This window comes from Chlorocebus sabaeus, chromosome 17, assembly GCF_047675955.1.
Source record: "Chlorocebus sabaeus isolate Y175 chromosome 17, mChlSab1.0.hap1, whole genome shotgun sequence".
NCBI lineage: Eukaryota > Metazoa > Chordata > Mammalia > Primates > Cercopithecidae > Chlorocebus > Chlorocebus sabaeus.
Genome location: NC_132920.1, coordinates 30,760,450 through 30,782,704, shown reverse-complemented (window position 1 = coordinate 30,782,704; position 22,255 = coordinate 30,760,450). Strand labels below are relative to the sequence as shown.

General features: G+C 52.8%; 2 protein-coding genes and 1 non-coding gene across 3 annotated transcripts; 2 read left to right on the top strand and 1 right to left on the bottom strand.

Annotated features, from left to right (window-relative positions):
* Positions 1–1,646: 1,646 nt before the first annotated feature.
* Positions 1,647–16,924, bottom strand: LOC103221798 (uncharacterized). Its single transcript, XR_005242980.2, has 4 exons — positions 16,513–16,924; positions 11,928–11,979; positions 5,721–5,821; positions 1,647–2,709 (listed from the first exon to the last, which is right to left on the bottom strand). It is a non-coding gene; the product is annotated as an uncharacterized protein (transcript).
* CDSN (corneodesmosin) lies at positions 10,905–16,320 on the top strand. Its single transcript, XM_007973147.3, has 2 exons — positions 10,905–11,016; positions 13,839–16,320. The coding sequence occupies exons 1-2, from the start codon at positions 10,932–10,934 to the stop codon at positions 15,395–15,397; spliced, it is 1,644 nt and encodes a 547-aa protein (XP_007971338.3). The 5' UTR covers positions 10,905–10,931; the 3' UTR covers positions 15,398–16,320.
* Positions 16,925–18,803: 1,879 nt separating the features above from the next.
* On the top strand, positions 18,804–20,166 carry C17H6orf15 (chromosome 17 C6orf15 homolog). Its single transcript, XM_007973174.3, has 2 exons — positions 18,804–18,905; positions 19,100–20,166. The coding sequence occupies exons 1-2, from the start codon at positions 18,839–18,841 to the stop codon at positions 20,008–20,010; spliced, it is 978 nt and encodes a 325-aa protein (XP_007971365.3). The 5' UTR covers positions 18,804–18,838; the 3' UTR covers positions 20,011–20,166.
* Positions 20,167–22,255: the final 2,089 nt, after the last annotated feature.

Genomic DNA, 22,255 nt, shown 5'->3' with positions numbered 1-22,255 from the left:
TGCAACTACTTTCTACTGGGCATGTGTCATAGGGCACTGTTGCCGAACGCTCTACAGCTTATGCTGTCATTTATTTTGCATAACAACGCTATCATGATCACTTCAAAGAAAACAGAAACAGGACTAGAGAGGTACAGTGACCCATGCAAGGTCACACAGGGGACAAATGGCAGAATCAGGATTTGAATTCAGGTCTGTGCTATGCTAACAACACTGATTTTAACCACTACATCATTCCAGCTCTTTTTTTTTTTTTTGAGACGGAGTCTTGCTCTTGTCGCCCAGGCTGGAGTGTGATGGCACCATCTTGGCTCACTGCAATCCCTGCCTCCTGGATTCAAGCAATTCTACTGCCTCAGTCTCCCAAGTGACTGGGATTACAGGTGCCCGCTATGATGCCCGGCTAATTTTTGTAGTTTTTTAGTAGAGACAGGGTTTCTCCATGTTGGCCAGGCTGGTCTTGAACTCCTGACCTCATGATCCACCAGTTTTGGCCTCCCAAAGTGCTGGGATTGCAGGTGTGAGCCACTGCGCCCGGCCCATCCCAGCTCTTTATTAATCTGTGTAACCCTGACACAGAATACAGTGCCTCGGCCGTCATGCACACTTAATGTGTGTCTTGTGAAAGGCTAAATTATTTAATGAAGGGCCCAGTTAACAAAGAGTAGATCAGAATGATTGGAGTAGAGTAACCCGGAGAAGAGAGAGACATGTTGGAGAGAAAAGGCGGGGGAAAATTAGGGAAGATCTTGGTGCCAGGTGTGGGAGCTCATATCTGAAAGTCTCCTCTATTAGAACTGTGCCTGGGCCCGGACAACATAGTGAGATCCTGTCTCTGAACAAACAAAATTAGTTAGCTGAACATGGTAGGGTGCACCTGTAATCCCAGCTATTCCAGAGGCTGAGGTGGAAGATTGCTTGAGCTCAGGAGGTCAAAACCAGCCTGGGAAACACAGCAAGGCCCCATCTCTAAAAAAAATAAAAATTAAAAAAGGGCCGAGCACAATGGCTCACACCTGTAATCCTAGCATTTTGGGAGGCCAAGGCAGGAGGATCACTTGAGCTCAGGAGTTTGATACCAGTGTGGGCAACATAGTGTGACCTCACCTCTGCAAAAAGAAATGTTTAACAATTAGCCAGGTCATGGTAGTGCATGCCTGGAGTCCCGGCTAATTTTTGTAGTTTTTTTAGTAGAGACAGGGTTTCGCCATGTTGGCCAGGAAGATCACCTGACCATGAGAGGTTGAAGCTGGAGTAAGCCATGATTGTACCACTGCACTCCAGCTTGGATGACAGAGCGAGACCCTGTCTCAGGAAAAAAAAAAAATTGTGCCCAGGGTGGGGAGAAACACATACATCTCTGGGTATACTGTGTCAGGGAGCTATGGCTAGAAAGGAAGAAGGAAGTCTGGACCCCTCAAACTGACCCTCAAGCCACTAAGGTGGAGTTAGTTAGGAGGAAAAAATTAATTAATTAATTAATTAATTATTAAATTTTTTTGAGACAGGGTCTTGCTCTGTTGCCCAGGCTGGAGTGCAGTGGTACAATTACGGCTCACTGCAACCTTGACCTCCTGGACTCAAGGGATCCTCCTGCCTCAGCATTCTGAGTAGCTGGGACCACAGGCATGTGCCACCACATCCATTTAAGAGAAATTCTTAAAGAAGAGAGAAAGTGAGGGAAAGGAACTGAGCCCCTGATGTTGCCTAGGGGAAAAGCCGGGGTTCTTTACAGCATGCCGCCTTCTTTAATTCCACAGCACTGTGTGGGTTTCCATGCCTTTACTTCCTTGGAAAGTATGAGCTTCTTGAAGACAGCAATGGTGCCTTGTCTTTCTTTGTATCCCTTACTTCTCTCCTAGCACCTGGCCTAGAAGGCAGTCAATAAAACAAATGATTAGCCCCCTTTCACAGATGAGGAACCAACACTGAGAGAGGTAACTCAGCTGTGCGAGTCATATCACAAGTGCCAGAGTCAAGACTGGATGCGGGACTGCCGGGCTGCAAACCAATTCTTCCCAGGCTGACGTGGCAGGTAGGTGAGTGGGAAAGAGAAGGGGGAGGCATGAGGCAACTGGAGATTTTAGTACCTATTAATAGGCAGTGGATCTTGGCACTCAGACAGGTTGTCTTCATTAGCTGGGGAGGAGAGTGAGTGGGCCTGGATGGTATGGAGGTATCTGCACAGGGAAACCCATTGTGCTGGCTTCTCCATTCAGATTAGACAACGCTGGTTCCTCTCTACCTGCCTTGGCTAAGCTCACCTAGGAGTAAATGCAGCAGGGACACCGTCACATCTATGTCAACACAGAGTCATGGAATTAAATAACAGAATAGGATCACAGATTTACGGAACAATAGCCCAGAACCTTGGACATGACAGATAGTTATTAAATGCTTGGCCAAGAGAAAAAGAAAGAACCTAGAACTAGTATCATGGTAAAATCTAATTATACAATCTGAGTTACCTTGAGAAAGCACCAGGCACAGCCCTCAGCCTTTGGGCAGCGAATGATGTCTTTGGATTAGACAGAAGAGATGCTTGTCTGCTCTGCTTTGAAGCTCTCTGGCCAGGGAAACTCCAAACCATTCATTTGTTCATCCATTTGCCCACACAATCAACATTTATTGAGCATCTGCTGTGTGGGGTGCTAGGTGATGGTGACAGTCCCAGGAAGCAGTTTCAGTCCTCCCTGCCCTCAAGGGGCTCTGTGTTTAGGAAGGACAAACATACACATTATGGCAATAAAATTTGATGAAAAGTTAAATTAGAGAGGGGCACACCCTGACGTAGGAGCCCAGGAGGGACTCCTAACTTCTCTGCCAATTTCATGTTTCAAAATCATTTGACCTGAGACTCGCTTTGGTATAAACTTAAGCTTTCTTACTGTACATTTTTTTTTTCTCCTGCTAATCTTTAATTAAGTGCCCACCAGGTGCCTGGCACTGACTCAGAAAACTTGCTGAATTAAACCAAATGCACCTCCTGTGGGTTTTTCCCCCTAATATCCTCAGAGGCATTAATCAACTCCCTCCGGGAAATCCCCAGTCCCCACCCCATCCCCACCTTTCCTTTTGCAGCGTAATTCAACTCCTGTGATGGGGGCAGGCAGGATAGCATGGTAGTAAGATCAACAGACTATGACTTGGGTTCTTGTCCCTACTTTGCCGTTCGTTCTCTGTGTGACCTTGGGATGGGACTTTAGGGGGATTTCTTTAATAACCTCTAAACTCGCAGGCAATGCTGAGAGCCAAGGTAGCGGCTCTCAGGTCTTGTTCCAAGAACTGCCACCAGAGGGCAGCCTAGAGACTCCTCTCAGGTGTTTTCCTCCAGAGCTCTTTCCCTCACTAATGTCATCCCCTCCCTGGGGCCATCATCAAGGCACACAGGTGTCCCCTTAGCTGCCAAGGCAACCATTCTAAGGTGAGCCAGGCATGTGAGATGAGGCTAGACAGGGTCTGGAGCCCTCAGGAAAATTCAGGCACAGGCTGCTTGTCCAAGTGGACCTCATGATCATCATTTACACATTCTCTCCGTGATTATTTCATGAGCCGGTGGTCTACAGGAGAGGATACCACAGCCAGTCAAAGGATCAGGGCCCTGCCCTCAGGGAGCTGCTTTCCAGTGGGGAAGGAGAGAGATACATAGATGCTTACAAGGTATCTGTAGTAGGATGTCACCTAGTGATGAATGGTGTGATGCAGCTTAGGCATAGCAAGGAAATAGGGATGGTCCAAACATGTGTATATGGTTTTTTTTTTTTTTTTTTTTTTTGAGACGGAGTTTCGCTCTTGTTGCCCAGGCTAGAGTGCAGTGGTGTGATCTCGGCTCACTGCAACCTTCACCTCCCGTGTTCAAGTGATTCTCCTGCCTCAGCCTCCCAGGTAGCTGGAATTACAGGCATTCACCACCACGCCTGGCTAATTTTTATATTTTTAGCATAAATGGGGTTTCATCATGTTGGTCAGGCTGGGCTACGAGCGAAACTCCATCTCAAAATACTAATACTGCTACTACTAATAATTCCTGTCTCCTACGGTCATTGAGAGAATGGAGATCAGTCCTGCATGGGCAGACGTCGGCACCGAGCTGAATGTTATAGACTGCCAAGGAGTCGGTGCTGGTCTCTGGTGAAGATGTTCTAGTCTCAGGGCCCAAGAGAACAGAGTGGGACACGAGATGCCTCTCCAACAGGAGTCTGTGTTTGCTGGTCACCTCTGTGTGCTGGGTGATGCCCAGGTGCCAGGGAGACACTGGGCAGTAGGAGAAGCTCCCTCCTGTGAGGACCTCTCACCCAGAGGCACTCAGACAGCCCAGAACACAGGAGGGAAGATGGGCCGCGACAGTCCCATTCCCAGGTGCTCCAAGGGCCAGCTCACCCTAGAAGTCCCTGCTGGTACAAGTCTTTCCGGCCTCTCCTCTCCTGAGAGCACGTTCAGACTGCACCTCGGCCCTCTCTTTCACCCTCTTGAGGGAGTTGGGACTCTAATTCTGGGTGACCAGTAACAATAAAAACCACTAATAGCCCTAGTGGAAAGAATGACTATTTAATAGGTGCACATAGTGAGCAGACAAGGAGCGCTCTCTTCCCTCGCACTCACTCCGCAGAACAGACAGGGGAACAGTCTTGTTACTGTGAGAGCTAGACACAGCCTCTGTGGTCTCCCTCCTCGCAAGACAAGAGGGGTGGCCTCAGGCTGTGACTGAAACAGCCATGAAGGCTTCAGACCGACTGCCCTGCAGCTGACTCCCTGCTGCTTTTGGGAAGTGGGGGTGAAGCGAAAAGACTTGGGGGAAGACAGCTTGATGGGCAGAACTCCACTTGCCGAATTCTTCCTCTTTCAGGATTCATTGCCCGAAGGTGCACCTGGCTCTGGCCCCAGTCCTCACTCCCATGTGCCGGCTGCAGTGCCCTGGGCCCCTCGGAGGCTGGCAGGGCTGCTGGGAGGGTGAGGACAGGCATGGGAAGAGTGGAAAGTGGGGCCTGACCCAGCCAAGCTCCAGGAGGCCATTCCATAGAGGAGAGAGCCATGGACCAGGAGCCAAGCAGGGAAGAAGGAAGGAAGAGTAGAGCCGAGCACCGCCCATACCTGGAATAATCTCAGGGAGAGGATGGCGTGGACAAGCCCCAGGAAAGGGCTTCTCAGCTAGGGGCAACTCGTTATGCTGCAGTGGGGGCACCTAACAGAACCCCCTAGGGTTTTTTTAAAAGTATACAGCACGATCCTGCCCACCCCTAGCATCAGATTAATGCCATGTCCAGGGGAAACCCCAGTATGTCCTCATCACAGCCATGTGAACTCTGCTGTTTGTTCATAAAAATGTGTTGCATCCCTGGGGGAAAAAAAGGAGCTAACCCAATAGAGAGAAGAGTGGCTCAGGGGAGACAGTCACCTGTGAGGAATGAGGGCAGGACACACAGGCCCAGGCCGAGATTGCACAGGGTGTCGCATGAGTGGCTGTGTCAGAGCCAAGTGCACGTGCCCACTGCCACCTCCGCCAAGGCCATCAGTGAATCCCTCCAGCACCTACCGGGGCTTTGCACATAGGAGCTGTGCTGGGGTGGGGGGCACAGGGCAGGAAGCCAGACAGGGGGGCACCATGTCCCTGAGTAAGGTAGAAAGGGGAAGCACAGCCTGGACACATTCATCCATTCCTTCATTTCTAAATATCACCAAGTGCCTGCCACAGCTATGTGCTGGGAACTCAGTGAACACACCTGTGCTTTGCCCACTGGCATGGAGCCCACGGTCTGGGGGTGATGGTTTCTGTTGCATTTCAAAGCCGTTGGGGCGCTGCATGGATGGCTGGCTGCAGAGTCTATTTGAGAGGAAGGCAAGAAGTCAGGGCCATGGACTGTGGATTCCACCCTCGATCGTCTACTACAGGAAAGAAGCCACAGAAGTGAGGGGCATTCCCAAGAGGAAGGCAGAAAAGTACAGACTAAAACTGAGTCAAGAATGTAGCCAGTCCCATGGGAGCACCTGGACTAAGAAGGGTCTGTCCCCACAGAGATGTTCGGAGCGCCCCACTGGGGATGTACCCTCTCCTTCTATGTTCTCGGTCACCAGAGGATCCAGGTGAAGAGTGTGGATGACTCAGTGCACCCCTCCCCGCACAGGAAAAACAACTCAGAGGACATCCCCTACTGGGAGTGGGCCAGGAGCGTCGGCTTCCGCCCAGGGAGAGGAGGGTGGTGTTGTGGCTGCAGAGGTGAGTCCACAGGGAAGCGTGGGTGTCATGGAGAAAGAGAGAGGAGGAGAGGAAATGGCCTCTCGTTGGAGTCAGGCAGAGAGGAACAAAGGAGGGGAGGAGCCCACAGGCCCTGGAGCCCCAGAGCAGCTCCGGGTGGCCCCCTTCCTTGTCTCCCCAGCACAAAATAAGCTGCTCTTCTGGGCTTTTTCTTTTTTTCTGAGACAGAGTCTCACTCTGTCACCTAGGCTGGAGCGCAGTGGCACGAAATCAGCTCACTGCAGCCTCTGCCTCCCCAGTTCAAGCGATTCTCGTGCCTCAGCCTCCCGAGTAGCTGGGATTACAGGTGCTCGCCACCACACCTGACTAATTCTTGTATTTTTAGTAGAGATGGTTTTGCCATGTTGGCCAGGCTGGCCTCAAACTCCTGAGCTCAAGTGATCCACCTGCCTCAGCCTCCCAGAGCACTGGGATTACAGGCGTGAGTCACCATAGCTGGCCAGCTTTGAGAGTGGAAATCTTCTCTCCAGCAAGATTCACTTACATAAGGAATTTTGCACACATCCTTACAGGGTTTAGGGAACCTCTGAAGCCTGTCCATGAACCTCTGCCACCCGTTTATAGCATGGTGTCAGCTGCAGAGTAACAGGATCTATGTGGACCTGGAAGTCCAACAGGCCTGGGTTTGAATCTTTTTCAAACATTTTTGCTTGTTAGCAGCTGGTTTGGACAAATAATTTGAACTTAGTTTTCTCATCTGTGAAACGGGGAAAAAGCACTTACCCTGTAGGGCTGTTGTGAAGATTGAACAAGACAACACATGTTAAATACCCAGGCACCGTGTCCGCCTGCAGCAGGCAGTCAGTACACGGTGGATCTCGTGCCCCAAGCCTCGTCTTTATGGAGTCCCTCATGTTGCCCCAGCTGGCCTCAGATTCCTCCCACCTCCCCCTCCTGGGTAGCTGGGACTACACCACGCCATGCTTCAGCCCCCTTTGTGATCATTCAAAGCCCTTTGGTTCCCTGCACCCTCTCACATTTACTGCAATTCCTGTAGAATCCAAATTCTTTTAACCTGGTGTTGTAGGTCATCTACAATCCCGATCCAAGCAGCCTGTCCCTTCTCCCACACCACAGTTCCTCCACATGCATGTCCCACACCAACCCACGCCATCCGCTGGTTCTAAACACACCTGAAGCACTGCAAGGCCCGGTGTCTGGCTGCCTGCTCCGTGCTTCTCTCATCATTCCTCAAGGCCTAGGGAAAGTCCTGCCACCTCCCTGAAGCCCAGTGCCTCTCCGCTTCTCCACTCTAGGCTGTGTGTCCCCAGTTGGATGGCAGCTCCTCAGGGCAAGGAACAATTCCTCTTCCTTCTCAGTGCAACTTCCAAAGCACAGCAGAGGAGCGTGCACTGGGGGCCAAGTCTGGCACAGAAAACACAGTAGCACAGGGCTGCTGGAGGGGTGGAGGGGAGAGTGACCTGCCTGCTTCACAATACATGACTGGGAGCCCCACCTTTTGCCTATGGAAGGCACGTGCTTTGAGTTTGATTTTTCAGGTGCGGGGTGTCTACGCCACCCACACTTTCTCACCTGGTCCAATGCACGGGCACGGGCAGGGGCAGACTCTGTCGCTGTAGAACACAGCAGAACTGCCTGCACTACTGTGGACATCACCAAACTGGCAGCTTCACTGAAGGTGACCCTGGCCTGTGCGGGCACTCAGCTGATGCCCTTCTCTACCTTCCTAAGCCCCATTAGCTTTAGGTCTTCACCGCCTGCGCTGAGAGAAAGATTAATGGTGAGCAGCAGCGTAAAATCCAGCACTGAAGACGGGGTTTCAGTAAAAAATCAAAAGCGCAGCAGATTGGAGTTTGAGGGCCCAGAGGTGGGCAGGACAGCAGAGGAACTGGGCAGCCCAGGGTGGCAGGATGGAGTGGACAGGAGAGAGTAGCTAGGAGGAGGGATGTGGCTGCACCACCAACCCACGTGGGCGGCTGGAACCTGGCAGGAGGCCGGGAGAGACTGTGCCTCCTCCAGCCTGGCTGTCTTGGCCAAGTTCTGACGGCAGCTGGGAGGAATGTGAGAAAGAAAACAGGAAAAACTTTGCTACCTCTGGCTGGTCAGGGGAAGTTTGTGTTAGAAAAGAAGAAGCCACAGGTTGTGCTGTTCCGCTGTTCCGCTGCCTTCTCCCCTCCCAACCTGGGGAATGGCCCAGCACCTTCTAGTCCACTGCTCCCTGACCTCTGTCACTCCCCATGCTGCCCCAGAGCCCCTGCCTGCTCGCCCAGGTCCTCCAGGGAGCCAAGCCTGAGAGTCTAGGGAGGCCCACAGGAGGAAATGATGTTCGGAAAGAGCAGCATCACCTAATTTATTTATTTTTTATTTTTTGAGACAGAGTTTCCCTTTTGTCACCCAGGCTGGAGTGCAATGGTGCGATCTTGGCTCACTGCAACCTCCGCCTCCCGGGTTCAAGTGATTCTCCTGCCTCAGCCTCCTGAGTAGCTGGGATTACAGGTGCCTACCACCAAGCCTGGCTAATTTTTTTTTTTTTGTATTTTTGGTAGAGACAGGGTTTCGTCATGTTGGCCAGGCTGATCTCCAACTCCTGGCCTCAAGTGATCCGCCCGCCTCGGCCTCCTATAGTGCTGGGATTATAAGCGCCACCGCGCCCGCCGAGCAGCATCACTTTAAACGGTATCTGTGTCTCACATTTGTGCCTGCAGCTCTACACAAGGCAGGAAGGGAGCAGAAGAGACTCTGCTAGCATTGGCTGGGCTGGAGACTCAGGAAAGGGAGCCTGGGGCCGTAGGGGTGAAGCTGGCCTATTTGTTTCCCCCAGTGGAAGGATGAAGACAGGAGCACCTGCAGGGCTCCATTTGTTGGGCTTCCTACAGGGGGACTGCACCCCTTGTCCCATTTAACCTTTCTGATAATTTCCCATTTGCCGTTCACAAAAACCTTGTGAGCTAAGTGTTATTTAAAATATCCCCATTTTACAGATGAGGAAATGGAAGTTCAGAAAGATTTGAAGAGTCGCCCAAAGCCAAGAGGTTAGCTGGGACCTGAACCCACGTCATCTTCATTCTGAAGCCAGTGGTTTTTGTGTTTCCCAAGGCATTAGCCCCCTTCAGGGGACCCTGTCCTATCCCTTCCTCTCTCCTTGGCTCCCTCAGCCCCTCTTTCCTCCCACTCCCATTCTGAGTGTCACCAGCAAGTCAAGAGCAAGACTAGATGGTAGCCACTAGCTGCATGTGGTCAACCACATCATTACAATTAATTAAAATTAAAGCTCCAAATCTTTGGTGGTTAGACTAGCCCCATGTGGCTAGTGGCTACTGTGTCAGACAGCACAGACAGGAAACATTTCCATCCTGCTGGTCTGGACTTAAAGGCCGGTCAGGAGGTAGAGGGAATGGGAGAGACCAGCCCAAGGGCTCCAGGGATAGACCTGCCTTTGTGAGGAGATGAGGTTTTGGAAGTGAGTTTGGGTGAGGGGAGCAGGGGTGTCCGAGGCCTGGCGGGGGAGAGGGCAGCTTGCTGAACTCCTAGGCACCTCCCTCCGATACTGATACTCCGGCAATACTAGTGAGCAATTAATTGGCTGGGGCAGGGCTGGGGCCAGAGCAGGAGGGAGGCCAGTGCAATGGAGGAGAAGCCACCACCCTCTCAGCAGACGGCAGGGCTCTGGTTCTCCTGGCCTCCTTTCATCCTTTGAGGACCCGGGAGCCTGCCTGGCCCTCCTTGACCTGCCCAGAGTTGGCTGCTGCTTCCTGCTCGCTCATCCAGCCCAGGGCCAGCAGATGGGCTATGGGGCCACCACCTTCCCAATTAGCCTTCTTAGCCTCTTGCTCACCCTTGAGGTCTGAGTTTCCAGCCATGAGGAGGGGCTGTGAGTGTCCTGTGAGTAACCAAGGCCCAGCTATGACAGAGGTCATCAGCCCAGGCCCCTCCCCTGGCTGAGCCCTGGCTCCCAGCAACCCCCCCCCCCATCACCATGCCGTCCCCAGAGGCCCCCAGAAGGAACAGGTCAGGGATTGGTTTTGGGAATGTGGTGCCCCATTTCTGGGAAGGAGAAGGTTCCCCAGGTGATGGAACGTGTAACAGGTGTATGGCTGGCCTAGTACTTGGGGAGTGGCGGGAGGGAGAGCCTGGGGGATGGGGGCAGAACTCATATTTGAAGGAGGAAAGTGGAGGTGGAGTGATGGGGTCCCAAGGAAGGAGCAGATTGGGGGCTGTGAATGGGACCTCACTGGGGTTGGGCAGGTGGGGCTGGAACAGGCACCCAAGTGTGGGAAAAAAAGCTGAAACGCCCACGTCTGCGAGTGGAGGGCAGATGGGGAGACAGGCCAAGCCAGGGTAGGCAGGAGAGTTAAGGAGCCAGGCAGCTGGGTCCCGTGGCAAGAGTGGCCGCCCCAGAGTGGGTGGCCGTGGGGCAGAGCGCCTGGTTCCGGGTTAAGCAATGAGGAGCCGGGGCCAGGCCTGTCAGGTGGCAGGATCGTTAGGGCCCCGTGGCCATGGGTACCCCACACTGCAGCCACTGCTGCTGCTGAGTAGGCAGATGCACCGGGTTGATTACCACGCTCCTCCCGGCCACACCAACTTCCCCCAGGGCACCCACCCCCTCCACCTCTCCTCCCCTCCCCACAGTGACTCCTGCCCAGGGAATGTCCAGCTCTGGCATAAAGGACCCGGGTGTCCTTGAGCTGCCGTCAGTCAGGAGGCTGTGCAGTCCGAGATGGGCTCGTCTCGGGCACCCTGGATGGGGCGTGTGGGCGGGCGCGGGATGATGGCACTGCTGCTGACTGGTCTCCTTCTGCCAGGTAGGAGGCTGGGGGCCCTGGGAACAGGAGGAAGGTGGGAGGGAGAGTCCAGGAGAGGACTCAGTGAAGGGGACGGGCAGGGGCTCTGGAATCTGCCTTTTGAGTCTGGGGGTTGCTCCTCACTGCCTTGTCACCTCAGGTAAGTTTCTTAAGCTTCCTGAGCCTCAGTTTCTGAAATTCTGAAGTGGGGTTAATGACACCTATCTCTAGTCTGTGTGTCTCAAATTAAATAATGTATGTGACACATGCTTTGGAAATTCTAGAGGTTTATATAAATGGTGGTGGTGGTGATTTTTATTATGGGAGAACTACACGATAATGATTGGACATTTAATAGTGATATCATTTTTAGAGCCTTTTAATATGCTAGACTCTGTTTTAAGCACATTTGGATTATTTATTAGAACCTTTTTTTTTTTTTTTTTTTTTGGTGAGATGGAGTCCCACTGTGTCTCCCAGGCTGGAGTGCAGTAGCGTAATCTCGGCTCACTGCAACTTCCACCTCCCACGTTCAAGCAACTCTCATGCCTCAGCCTCCCGAGTAGCTGGGACTACAGGCACCCATCACCACACCTGGATAATTTTTTTTGTATTTTTAGTAGAAACAGGGTTTCACCATGTTGGTCAAGCTGGTCTGGAACTCCTGACTCAAGTGATCCACTCGCCTCGGTCTCCCGAGGTGCTGGGATTACAGGCATGAACCACCACACCCGGCCTACATTAGCACTTTTGATCATTACAAGAATGGTATGAAAGGAGATTTGCTATTTCCACTCTACAGATGAGGACACTGAGGCATGAAGAGATTAGGAAACTAGCTCAGGATCATGCATTAGAAAGCAGCAAAGCCAAGATTTCAACCCCAGGCCAGGTGACCCCTGGACCTGTGTTGTTGACCACCGGGTACTTACAGCGCTTAAGGAATTTCTGCGACCTTCCCATGGTCTGGTAGGTGGTTGGTGTCTGAGGGAATAGAGAAAGAGAAAGGCAATGCTTGGTGGATTTGTGCAGAGTACTGAAGGGAACTGGCACAGAAGGGGTTTGGTGTGGAGGTGCATGCAGAGAATTTCTTTCTGAGGAGAGAACAGGGACATCACAGAGGATGGAAGTCTGGCTGTTAGTGGAGGGGTCAGGATGAGTGGCAGTAATAAATCTTCATATATAATGCTTTACACTTTCTAAAACATCTTCTGGCCGGGCACGATGGCTTGCACCTGTAATCCCAACACTTCAGGAGGCCAAGGCAGGTGAATCACCTGAGGTCAGGAGTTCGAGACCAGCCTGGCCTATATGGTGAAACTCCATCTCTACAAAAAATACAAAAAATTAGCTGGGTGTGGTGGCGGGTGCCTGTGGTCCCAGCTACTTGGGAGGCTGAGGCAGGAGAATTGCTTGCACCCAGGAGGCAGAGGTTACAGTGAGCTGAGACCATGTTATTGCACTCCAGCCCGGGCAACAAGAGCCAAACTCCATCTTAAAAAAAAAAAAAAAAAAGAAAAAAAAGAAAAAAAATCTTCCAGATGGATGATCTCATTTAGTCTTCTTCATAGTAATGCTGTGAGAAGGCAAGACAAATTTGTCCCCTCTGAATGTATAAACTAAAGCTCAGAGAGGTTCAGTAACTTGCTATGTGGCTCTGTTTGTGTCACGTGGGACCTGGAGGGACCAGGGAATGCAGAAGAAATGCAGGTGAAAGAGTCATGGAGGAACCACGGGGTAAGTTGGGCCTGGGGTTTTGAGCAAAGGAAAGGAAAGATAAGGAAAGATGTGTTCCCACATCCCAAAGGGAAGTCAAGGCAGCAGAAGTCAGATGAAGGGCTGGATGGAGGCAGGTGTGCTCAGAGAGGGAAGCTAATCATGGCCAGGAGTCTTTGAGGCTCTCGGGTTTCGTCCTGGGCTGGGCCGGCGAGAGCAGGGCTGGCTCAGGGTGCGGTGTCCTGCCACACTGGTACCAGCAGGTTCTGAGGCAACAGATAGTGACCCCACATCCTGGCCCCCACCCAGCCTTACTGGCATGGCCAGTGCTGGGATGGGAAATAGGGTTTCCATTCCTGACCACAGCCTGGGCTCTCATGAAGAAGCTGGTGACCAAATCTTAGTCCTCGAGTGCCCTTTCCTTTATTTCAGCCCCTCTGCCCCCAGCTTTATCTTTTTCCAGTGTCTCCTTCTGTGTTTTTCTCCGCTTCTCAGCCCTCCATTGTTTTGCCTTTTGTCTTCTCCTTCCCTTTGGTCCCACTGTCTGGCCCAGGATTTTTCTCCTTAAGAATTTATGCCTGGACTGCTCAGAGCCTCAGTTTCCCCAGTTCTTTGTCTCTTTAGGGTCCTTTCTTTTAGACCTACTCGTTCCTGCCATTTTTCCATTCCCTTTTCTTTTAAAAAAACTTTTAAATTAAAAAATACAGATGGGGTCTCACTATGTTGCCCAGGCTGCTCTTAAACTCTGGGGCTCATGCAATCCTCCTACCTCGGCCTCCCAAAGTGCTGGGATTACCGGCGTGAGCCACTGTGCCCAGCCCCCTCTTATCTTCAATGTATTCCTTTGAGGCCCCTCACTTTGGCACCTAATTTTCTATTTTTCTGGTTGGTGTTTGCCCACCCTTCCCAAACAATGGAACTGCTTTTATTCTGCCACCTCAATATCCTTTAGAGACAATAGCCAGTTCTTCCTCCTTTCTCCATCCCTAAACTCTCCCTGGGCTCCGCTTGGGAGAAACCCGAGAGGCCGATGACTGAGATAGAGGCCGATGACTGAGACAGGGCTGAAAGGTGAGGGAGGAAGCCAAGCCTCCCTGGCCCTTACTAACCACTGCTTTCCTCCACAGGGACCTTGGCTAAGAGCATTGGCACCTTCTCAGACCCCTGTAAGGACCCCACGCGTATCACCTCTCCTAATGACCCCTGCCTCACTGGGAAGGGTGGCTCCAGTGGCTTCAGTAGCTACAGTGGCTCCAGCGGTTCTGGCAGCTCCATTTCCAGTGCCAGTGGCTCTGGCGGTGGCTCCAGTGGATCCAGCGTTGCCCAGGGTGGTTCTGCAGGATCTTTTAAGCCAGGAACAGGGTATTCCCAGGTCAGCTACTCCTCCGGATCTGGCTCTAGTCTACAAGGTGCATCCAGTTCCTCCCAGCTGGGCAGCAGCGGCTCCCAGCCCGGGGGCAGCAGCGGCTCCCAGCCCGGCGGCAGCAGCGGCTCTCACTCGGGAAGCAGCGGCTCTAACGCAGGAAGCAGTAGCTCTCACTCGGGAAGCAGCAGCTCTCATTCCAGCAGCAGCAGCTTTCAGTTCAGCAGCAGCAGCTCCCAAGTAGGGAGTGGCTCTGCTCTGCCAACCAGTGACAACGCTTACCGCGGAATACTAAACCCCTCCCAGCTTGGACAAAGCTCTTCCTTTTCCCAGACCTCTGGGGTGTCCAGCAGTGGCCAAAGGGTCATCTCCAACCAGCGTCCCTGTAGTTCGGACATCCCCGACTCTCCCTGCAGTGGAGGGCCCATCATCTCACACTCCGGTCCCTACATCCCCAGCTCCCACTCTGTGTCAGGGGGTCAGAGGCCTGTGGTGGTGGTGGTGGAGCAGCACGGTTCTGGTGGCCCTGGAGTGGTTCAAGGTCTCCCCTGTAGCAACGGTGGCCTTCCAGGCAAGCCCTGTCCCCCAATCACCTCTGTAGACAAATCCTATGGTGGCTATGAGGTGGTGGGTGGCTCCTCTGACAGTTATCTGGTTCCAGGCATGACGTACAGTAAAGGGAAAATCTACCCTGTGGGCTACTTCACCAAAGATAACCCTGTGAAAGGCTCTCCAGGTGTCCCTTCCTTTGCAGCTGGGCCCCCCATCTCTGAGGGCAAATACTTCTCCAGCAACCCCATCATCCCCAGCCAGTCGGGAGCTTCCTCAGTCATTGCATTCCAGCCCGTGGGGACTGGTGGGGTCCAGCTCTGTGGAGGCAGCTCCACAGGCTCCAAGGGACCCTGCTCTCCCTTCAGTTCTCAAGTCCACAGCAGTTCTAGCATTTCCAGCAGCTCCAGTTCACCCTACCATCCCTGCGGCAGCACTTCCCAGAGCCCCTGCTCCCCGCCAGGCACCGGCTCCTTCAGCAGCAGCTCCAGTTCCCAATCCAGTGGCAAAATCATCCTTCAGCCTTGTGGCAGCAAGTCCAGCTCTTCTGGTCACCCTTGCATGTCTGTCTCCTCCTTGACACTGACTGGGGACCCCGATGGCTCTCCCCATCCTGATCCCTCCGCTGGTGCCAAGCCCTGTGGCTCCGGCAGTGCTGGAAAGATCCCCTGCCGCTCCATCCGGGATATCCTAGCCCAAGTGAAGCCTCTGGGGCCCCAGCTAGCTGACCCTGAGGTTTTCCTACCCCAGGGAGAGTTACTCGACAGTCCGTAAGTCAACTTTCGTGTGTGTGCATGCCTTGGGCACAAACAAGCACATACACTATATCCCATATGGGAGAAGTCCAGTGCCCAGGCACAGGGTCAGCTCAGTTTCCCTCCTCCTTCCCAAAAGAGTGGCTGTGCTTTCTCCACTACCCCAAGGTTGCAGACTCTCTCTTATCACCCCTTCCTCCTTCCTCTTCCCAAAATGGTAGATTCAAAGCTCCTCTCTTGATTCTCTCCTACTGTTTAAATTCCCATTCCACTGCAGTGCTCCTCAGCCAGATCACCACCCCTTACAATTCCCTCTGCTGTGTCTTTGAAATGGTCCATTGAGTAACACACCCATCTGCTTCTCAACTGGGAAACCCCTGAAATGCTCCCAGAGCACCTCTGACGCCTGGAAAAGTTATACCTTCCTCTTCCGCTTTACCAAATAAAGCAAAGTCAAACCATCATCTGGAAACAGTGGCCACTTTTCAGTGACCTCTGGTCAACCCACCCAATATGCCACTGGGCTCTGGCTCCCAATTCCAGCCCACCCTCCATTACAGAGCTCACCACGCCCTCCTAGATCACCATCCCCAACACACCCATTGCCTCTCAAGGCCCTTATCTCAGCCCCTTCCTGCGGCCACTTCCCTCAGTGCTCAGATGCTTCCCTGGGTGAGGGAGACACTGGGGCACCCTCAGAGGTTGGAGCAGGCTCCCTGTTGTCTCTGGATCCTGGACAGATGCTCAGTAAACTGTGGGGACTAGGTGAAGACTTTTTGCCTTCTTGGAGTCCTGGGTCTCCTCTGAGAGCCTGGCTAGTGCTCTTCCTACGCCTCTAGAGGTCTCTGTGTCTCTCATTTTCCTTCAAAAGCTGGCCTGTATTTCTCTTCTACCTTCCAGCTCCTCCCACAGAGGAGGAACACAATAAATATTTGTTGAACTGAAAGCAGAGAGTGCCTGGCCTCCCAGATCCTTCCACCATTTCCGTCCTCTCTCATTGCTCCAGGAAATCCATTCTCTTCCCATTCCTCATTCACCATGGCGTCCTCCTCCTCCTTATTTAGGGCCCTCAGTGTTTCCTTTCCCTCCCCTCCCCACCCAAACTCCTTTTCTTCCACCATTAGCATGCCTCACCTTCTAGACGCCATCCTCTCTGGGAGTCATGAGTCTCGATTTCCTGGGTTTCTGGGACACCTGGAAGCTTGGGAAGGCTGGGACACAACAACTCCAACCAGATTCCTGTCAGCTGAGTAGGAGCCCAGGTGGGCGTTGTTCCTGGAGCTGGGGGTGGAGAGAGTAAAGGACTGAGAGGATGGGAGCGGGGCAGGGAGTGCAGCCAAGCAGGGTGACTCACTGGCCTAGATCAAGAGGCCCGGCCCGCGGCAGAACAGAGCTGCCAGTGGTCTCTCCGTCTTCACACTCGCTGCTCTGCTGGGGTCCAGAGTGACAGTGTGAGCGACATGGATCTCAGTTGAGGGCTGAGAGGGCAGCGTGCCCCAGTGTGGAAGAGGAGTCACCTCCACTGGAGAAGAGAGAGAAAGTGGAGTGGCGGTGGGGTCCATGTGACTTAAGTCCTGAGACAGGCAGAGAGTGGCTGAGGCAGACGGAGTTCCCGCATCCCAAGGAGGGCAGAGGGGATCGTGCTTGTCCCTGTAGGAGCCCCACCCCCACCCCAGGCCACCTCTCAGAGCCTCTGCTGGCTGCAAAGGAATTCACCCCTACCCTAGCACTTAACCCGTTCCCTCCTATCAGGATGGTGCTGTCTGGTCCTGAATTTAGAACTGTTGAAAGTCCAAGTTTGGAATCAGCAGAAATGTATTACATTGACCAGAAAGAGGCTGAATCACCCTTGGTCCAGCATCTGGCCCCTGATCTGCAGCCAATGGCAGGAATTGAGGTCCTCAGATGCTTCATGGATGGGAATTGCAGGGAGGGAGGCCCTCGGATGCGGTGATTCCTCAAGTCTTCTGCTGTGCTCCAAATTAAAAGCTTGTGTAAAACTCATGCATGTCATCCAAAAAGGCCTCTGGGCTCCTCCCACTGCCAGTTCTGGAGAGAAGCTCTTCGCTCCTCCAGTGGTTAAGCCAGCAGGGGCTGGGGAGGAGGACACAGCAGTAGAATCAGCCAACAGCTCATGTTTAGACCTCGGACAGCCAGGGAAGCCTACTCCTGGGGCCTCCGGGAAGCCATGGAGAGAACAAAGGCATTGTATTTTTATAATAAAAATAAAACATATTTAAAAGTCAACAAACAGTTAATGAGTCTCTACATTCCCTACGCAGCTTCAACAAGGATCAAGTCCTGGCCATCCAACAGCAGCATTTAAAGGCTCTCCTCTACTGTTACTGGGAAATAGCCACTTTCTCCCAGTGTTTCTTACACTATGTGGCACATCTGACCACCTGTGGCAGGCAGAATGATGTCTCCAACCCCAACACCATCAAAGATGTCCACATCCTAATACCTGGAATGTGGGAATTAGGTTACATGGCAAAGGGAAATTAAGATTCCAGATGGGATTAAGGTTGCTAGTCAGCTGACCTTAAAGACATTATCATGGATTATCCAGGTGGGTCCAGTGTAGTCACCAGGTCCCTTAGTGTGGACATGGGAGGCAGAAGAGGAAGTGTAAGTGATACAGTGTAAGAACTGGCTGATTTTGGCTTTAGAGATGGAGGAAGGGGACCATGAGCCAAAGAACACAAGTAACCTCTAGAAGGTGAAAAAGGGGGGAAGGGATTCTCCCCTAAAGCCCCCAGAAAGAATCACAGCCCTGCTGAGACCTTTATTTTAATCCACTGAGACCTGTTTTGGACCTCTGATCTCCAAAACTGTAAAGTCATAAATCCATGTTGTTGTAAGTCATTCGGTTCATGGTAATTTGTCACTGCAGCAGCAGGAATTAGCCAGCTTCTCATAAGGATGGCATCCAGGCCCATTTCCCTAGCTAGATCCAGGGTCCCATCTAGGAGCAGCTCCTCAGATGGGGCCACTTCCGCACCCCAGAACCTCCTGCAGGTTGGGGCCAAGGTGAAGGAGATATGAGGATGCATGAGAAAGGGGTGCTGGGAGGGAACAATCCAGATCCCAAAGAGAAACCAGTGTTTCTGTTGCTGAGAGGCAATTAACAGAGTAGGACCCCAGGGTGGAGGTCCTTGTGTGTAGGGAAGCAGGGCTGGGGAGGTTGGCAACCATGTATGAGCTGTGAGCCAGGACACATAGGCCAAGGAGGGGCAGGGAGGTCAAGGAAAGGAGCCAGGGCGGGGGACACCCAGCTTCCTCTGGGACACTCATTCAAGTGGCACCTGTTGCCACAGACCGCATTAGGAATGAGGGTGGAATGTGGAGGTTTATTGTCTCCACAACCACTAGCCCAGCCTGTTTCTGCCGTCCCCCACCCCACTACCAGGATAAAGGGCTGGCTGTCTTGGGGCTGAGGGAGATTCGGGTGCTGAGCAGGATGCAGGGCCGCATGGCAGGGAGCTGCGCTCCCCTGGGCCTGCTTCTGGTCTGTCTTCATCTCCCAGGTACGGAGGCCGTGATGCCCTTGGGCAGGAGAGACTGGAGGTCCCCCAGGAAACAGGAATTAAGGAAAGGGGTAAAGGCAGGAGGGTACACATTTAGGTACCTGAGGGAAAAGGAAGAATAGGCACAGGGGAAGCAAAGCGAACCGGAATGGGGAAGGGAAACCATTGGCTGCTTTATCTTCCCTTTCCCTCAGGCCTCTTTGCCCGGAGCATTGGTGCTGTGGAGGAGAAAGTTTCCCAAAACCTGGGGACCAACTTGCCTCAGCTTGGACAACCTTCCCTGACTGGCCCCCCTAACTCTGAACATCCTCAGCCCGCTCTGGACCCGAGGTCTAACGATTTGGCAAGGGCTCCTCTGAAGCTCAGCGTGCCCCCATCAGACGGCTTCCCACCTGCAGGAGGCTCTGCTGTGCAGAGGTGGCCTCTGTCCGGGAGGCTGCCTGCCGTGTACTCCTGGCCCCCTGAGGATCCTTGGCTGATGATGGCTGCTGCGGCTGCGGACCGCCTGGGGGAAGGGCTGCCTGAAGAACTCTCTTACCTCTCCAGTGCTGCGGCCCTCGCTCCAGGCAGTGGCCCTTTGCCTGGGGAGTCTTCTCCTGACGCCACAGACCTCTCACCCGAGGCTTCACACCTCCACCAGGACTCAGAGTCCAGACGACTGCCCCGTTCTAATCCACTGGGGCCCGGGGGAAAAATCCTTTCCCAACGCCCTCCCTGGTCTCTCATCCACAGGGTTCTGCCCGATCACCCCTGGGGGACCCTGAATCCCAGTGTGTCCTGGGGAGGTGGAGGCCCTGGGACTGGTTGGGGAACGAGGCCCATGCCACACCCTGGGGGAATCTGGGGTATCAATAATCAACCCCCAGGTACCAGCTGGGGGAATATTAATCGGTATCCAGGAGGCAGCTGGGGGAATATTAATCGGTATCCAGGAGGCAGCTGGGGGAATAATAATCGGTATCCAGGAGGCAGCTGGGGGAATATTCATCTATACCCAGGTATCAATAACCCATTTCCTCCCGGAGTTCTCCGCCCTCCTGGCTCTTCTTGGAACATCCCAGCTGGCTTCCCTAATCCTCCAAGCCCTGGGTTGCAGTGGGGCTAGAGCACATAGAGGGAAACCCAATATTGGGAGTTATAGTCCTGCTCCCACCCCTTGCTGTGTGGGCTCAATCCAGGCCCTGTCAGCATGTTTCCAGCCCTATCCCCACTTTTCAATGCCTCCCTTGCTCATCTCCAATAAAATAAAAGCACTATGGAATTTGCTTCTTCTTGGTGTCTTTGTTTCTGGGCATAAGCTGAAGTGAGTCTGTTCACTCCTGTTTTCTAGCCATCTCCACGGCCCTCTAGGGGCCCCTGCAGACGCTCTCTTGCTATACCCATCCTTTGCAAAGGATCAACGCCCAAGGGCTTGAGGGTGGAGCCTCACCCTGGCCAGGTGGGAGAGTCTCAACCAGGTGGGAGAGCTGTTCCAGAATTGTGCTGGAATCTGAAAGGGGGAGGAGGGACAGCAGGACTAATTGAGACGGCACCTGCAGCAGGGGTATGGCGGCTCCAGGGCCAGGTGGACAGGATTCCTCACAATTCACAGAAACAGGAAGCCAAACGTCACAAAGTCTATGCTTCACTTGTCTTTTCTTCCCCGGAAAGTCAAGCTTCTTGGAAGTGGAGGATACATTGATCTCCTCCCTTACATGCATCACTTGGCACATTGTGTCCCAGAGAACCACAGACTTTGAACATTTGCGGAGTAAATAGCAGACCTCGATAAAGGAAAAGAGAAAAGGGAGAAAGGAAAGGGAGAAAAAACCTTAGAGCCAACAGTCCCATCTGGGGTGGCATTTGATGCTTTCATGCCCAAGTGATGACACGCTCTCAGCCTTTGGTCACTGTATTGTCTCTCCTGCCCTCCCTTTGGTTTTCCCAGGAGCTCAGCATCCTCACACAGGAGTTGGAGTGAGGGCAGCCAAGGGTCAGGCTACAAAAGCACAGAAGAATTAGCAGGTGCGGATGAAGGTGATTTGGTTCTGGATTCGCTCTCCCCTGTGCCGCGCCTTCAGTGGTCCAGGTGTATGTACTCTCCATTCAGCCAGGTCCCTGGGAATTGAGCAGCTTGTGGGAAGGGAGAAAGGAGTAGGAAAAACACCAGAACTCAAGGGATAGGGAGCTGCCTGCCTGCCTGAGTGGGAGAGGGGCGTTTCCAGAGAAGATGCCCAGTCCCAGCGTCTGCCATAAGGCTCCATCCTACACTGAGAAGTCCTCCCTGGAACACCTTCCGCAGAGCCCACCTTCCGCATCACCAAGCACGCGCCCTTCTTCATCACCTCAACCTCTTCACCTGATTCTTTTCCCATCTCGGACTCTCTTGGTTTCTCCCTGCCCTAGGGTGAGGGGTTCTGTGCCTGTTTTCAGCACGTGCCTCTTCCACCAGCCCAAGGTCATTCTCTCAAGCCTGGAGTCTCACTTCTGTCTGTCCCTCCTCCTGGTTGCCTCTTCTCCATAGTCATTCCTATTCACATATTTAAATTTGGGGTCAACAGTCCCCGGATCTGTTCCCCAGACTCACTAGAGCATAAGCACCATGAGGACAGGGGCTTTGTCTCTTTAACTCACTGCTGCACCCCCCAGCACCAAGAACAGGGTCTGGACCAGGGCAGGCACTCAGCAGGCACTGAAGGAATGCTTGATCCTCTCTCTCTGTCCCTGCCCCTCTCTTATCCTCTCTCTACTTCCACTCAACTCCTGAGCCACACGGCTACACTCGGAGTCTAATCTGCACTCGTGTTGTGGCCCTCCCAGAGCCTCACTGACATTTTTCACCAACCTCATGAAGTCCTTCTCAACATTAAAATGCTCTGTGTGTTTCATCGTTTAACCTTCATTACTCTCCGTGAGGAAGGTATTATAAGATTTTTGCAGCCGGGCACGGTGGCTCACGCCTGTAATCCCAGCACTTTGGGAAGTTGAGGCAGGCAGATCACCTGAGGAGTTTGAGACCAGCCTAGTCCAACACAAGGAACATGGCAAAACTTCATCTCTACTAAAAATACAAAAATTAGCCAGACGTGGTGCCAGGTGCCTGTAGTCCCAGCTATTTGGGAGGCTGAGGCAGAAGAATCGCTTGAACCCAGGAGTTGGAGGTTGTAGTGAGCCGAGATCGTGCCACTGCACTCCAGCCTGGGTGACAGAGTGAGGCTGTCTCAAAAAAAAAAAGATTTTTGCAGATGGAGGAACTGAGATTTAGAGGGATTAAGCAACTCACGCAAGGTGACAAGTGACAGAGGCGGTGACTCAAACCTCATTTTTTCTCATTATCTGTCCAGGGAGTATTCAAGTACAATATGCAATTA

Coding starts and splice junctions, on each gene's coding strand:
- C17H6orf15 (XM_007973174.3), top strand. CDS start 18,839: ATGCAGGGCCGCATGGCAGGGAGCTGCGCTCCCCTGGGCCTGCTTCTG. Junction 18,906..19,099: donor GGTCTGTCTTCATCTCCCAG/GTACGGAGGCCG, acceptor CCTTTCCCTCAG/GCCTCTTTGCCCGGAGCATT.
- CDSN (XM_007973147.3), top strand. CDS start 10,932: ATGGGCTCGTCTCGGGCACCCTGGATGGGGCGTGTGGGCGGGCGCGGG. Junction 11,017..13,838: donor GACTGGTCTCCTTCTGCCAG/GTAGGAGGCTGG, acceptor TTTCCTCCACAG/GGACCTTGGCTAAGAGCATT.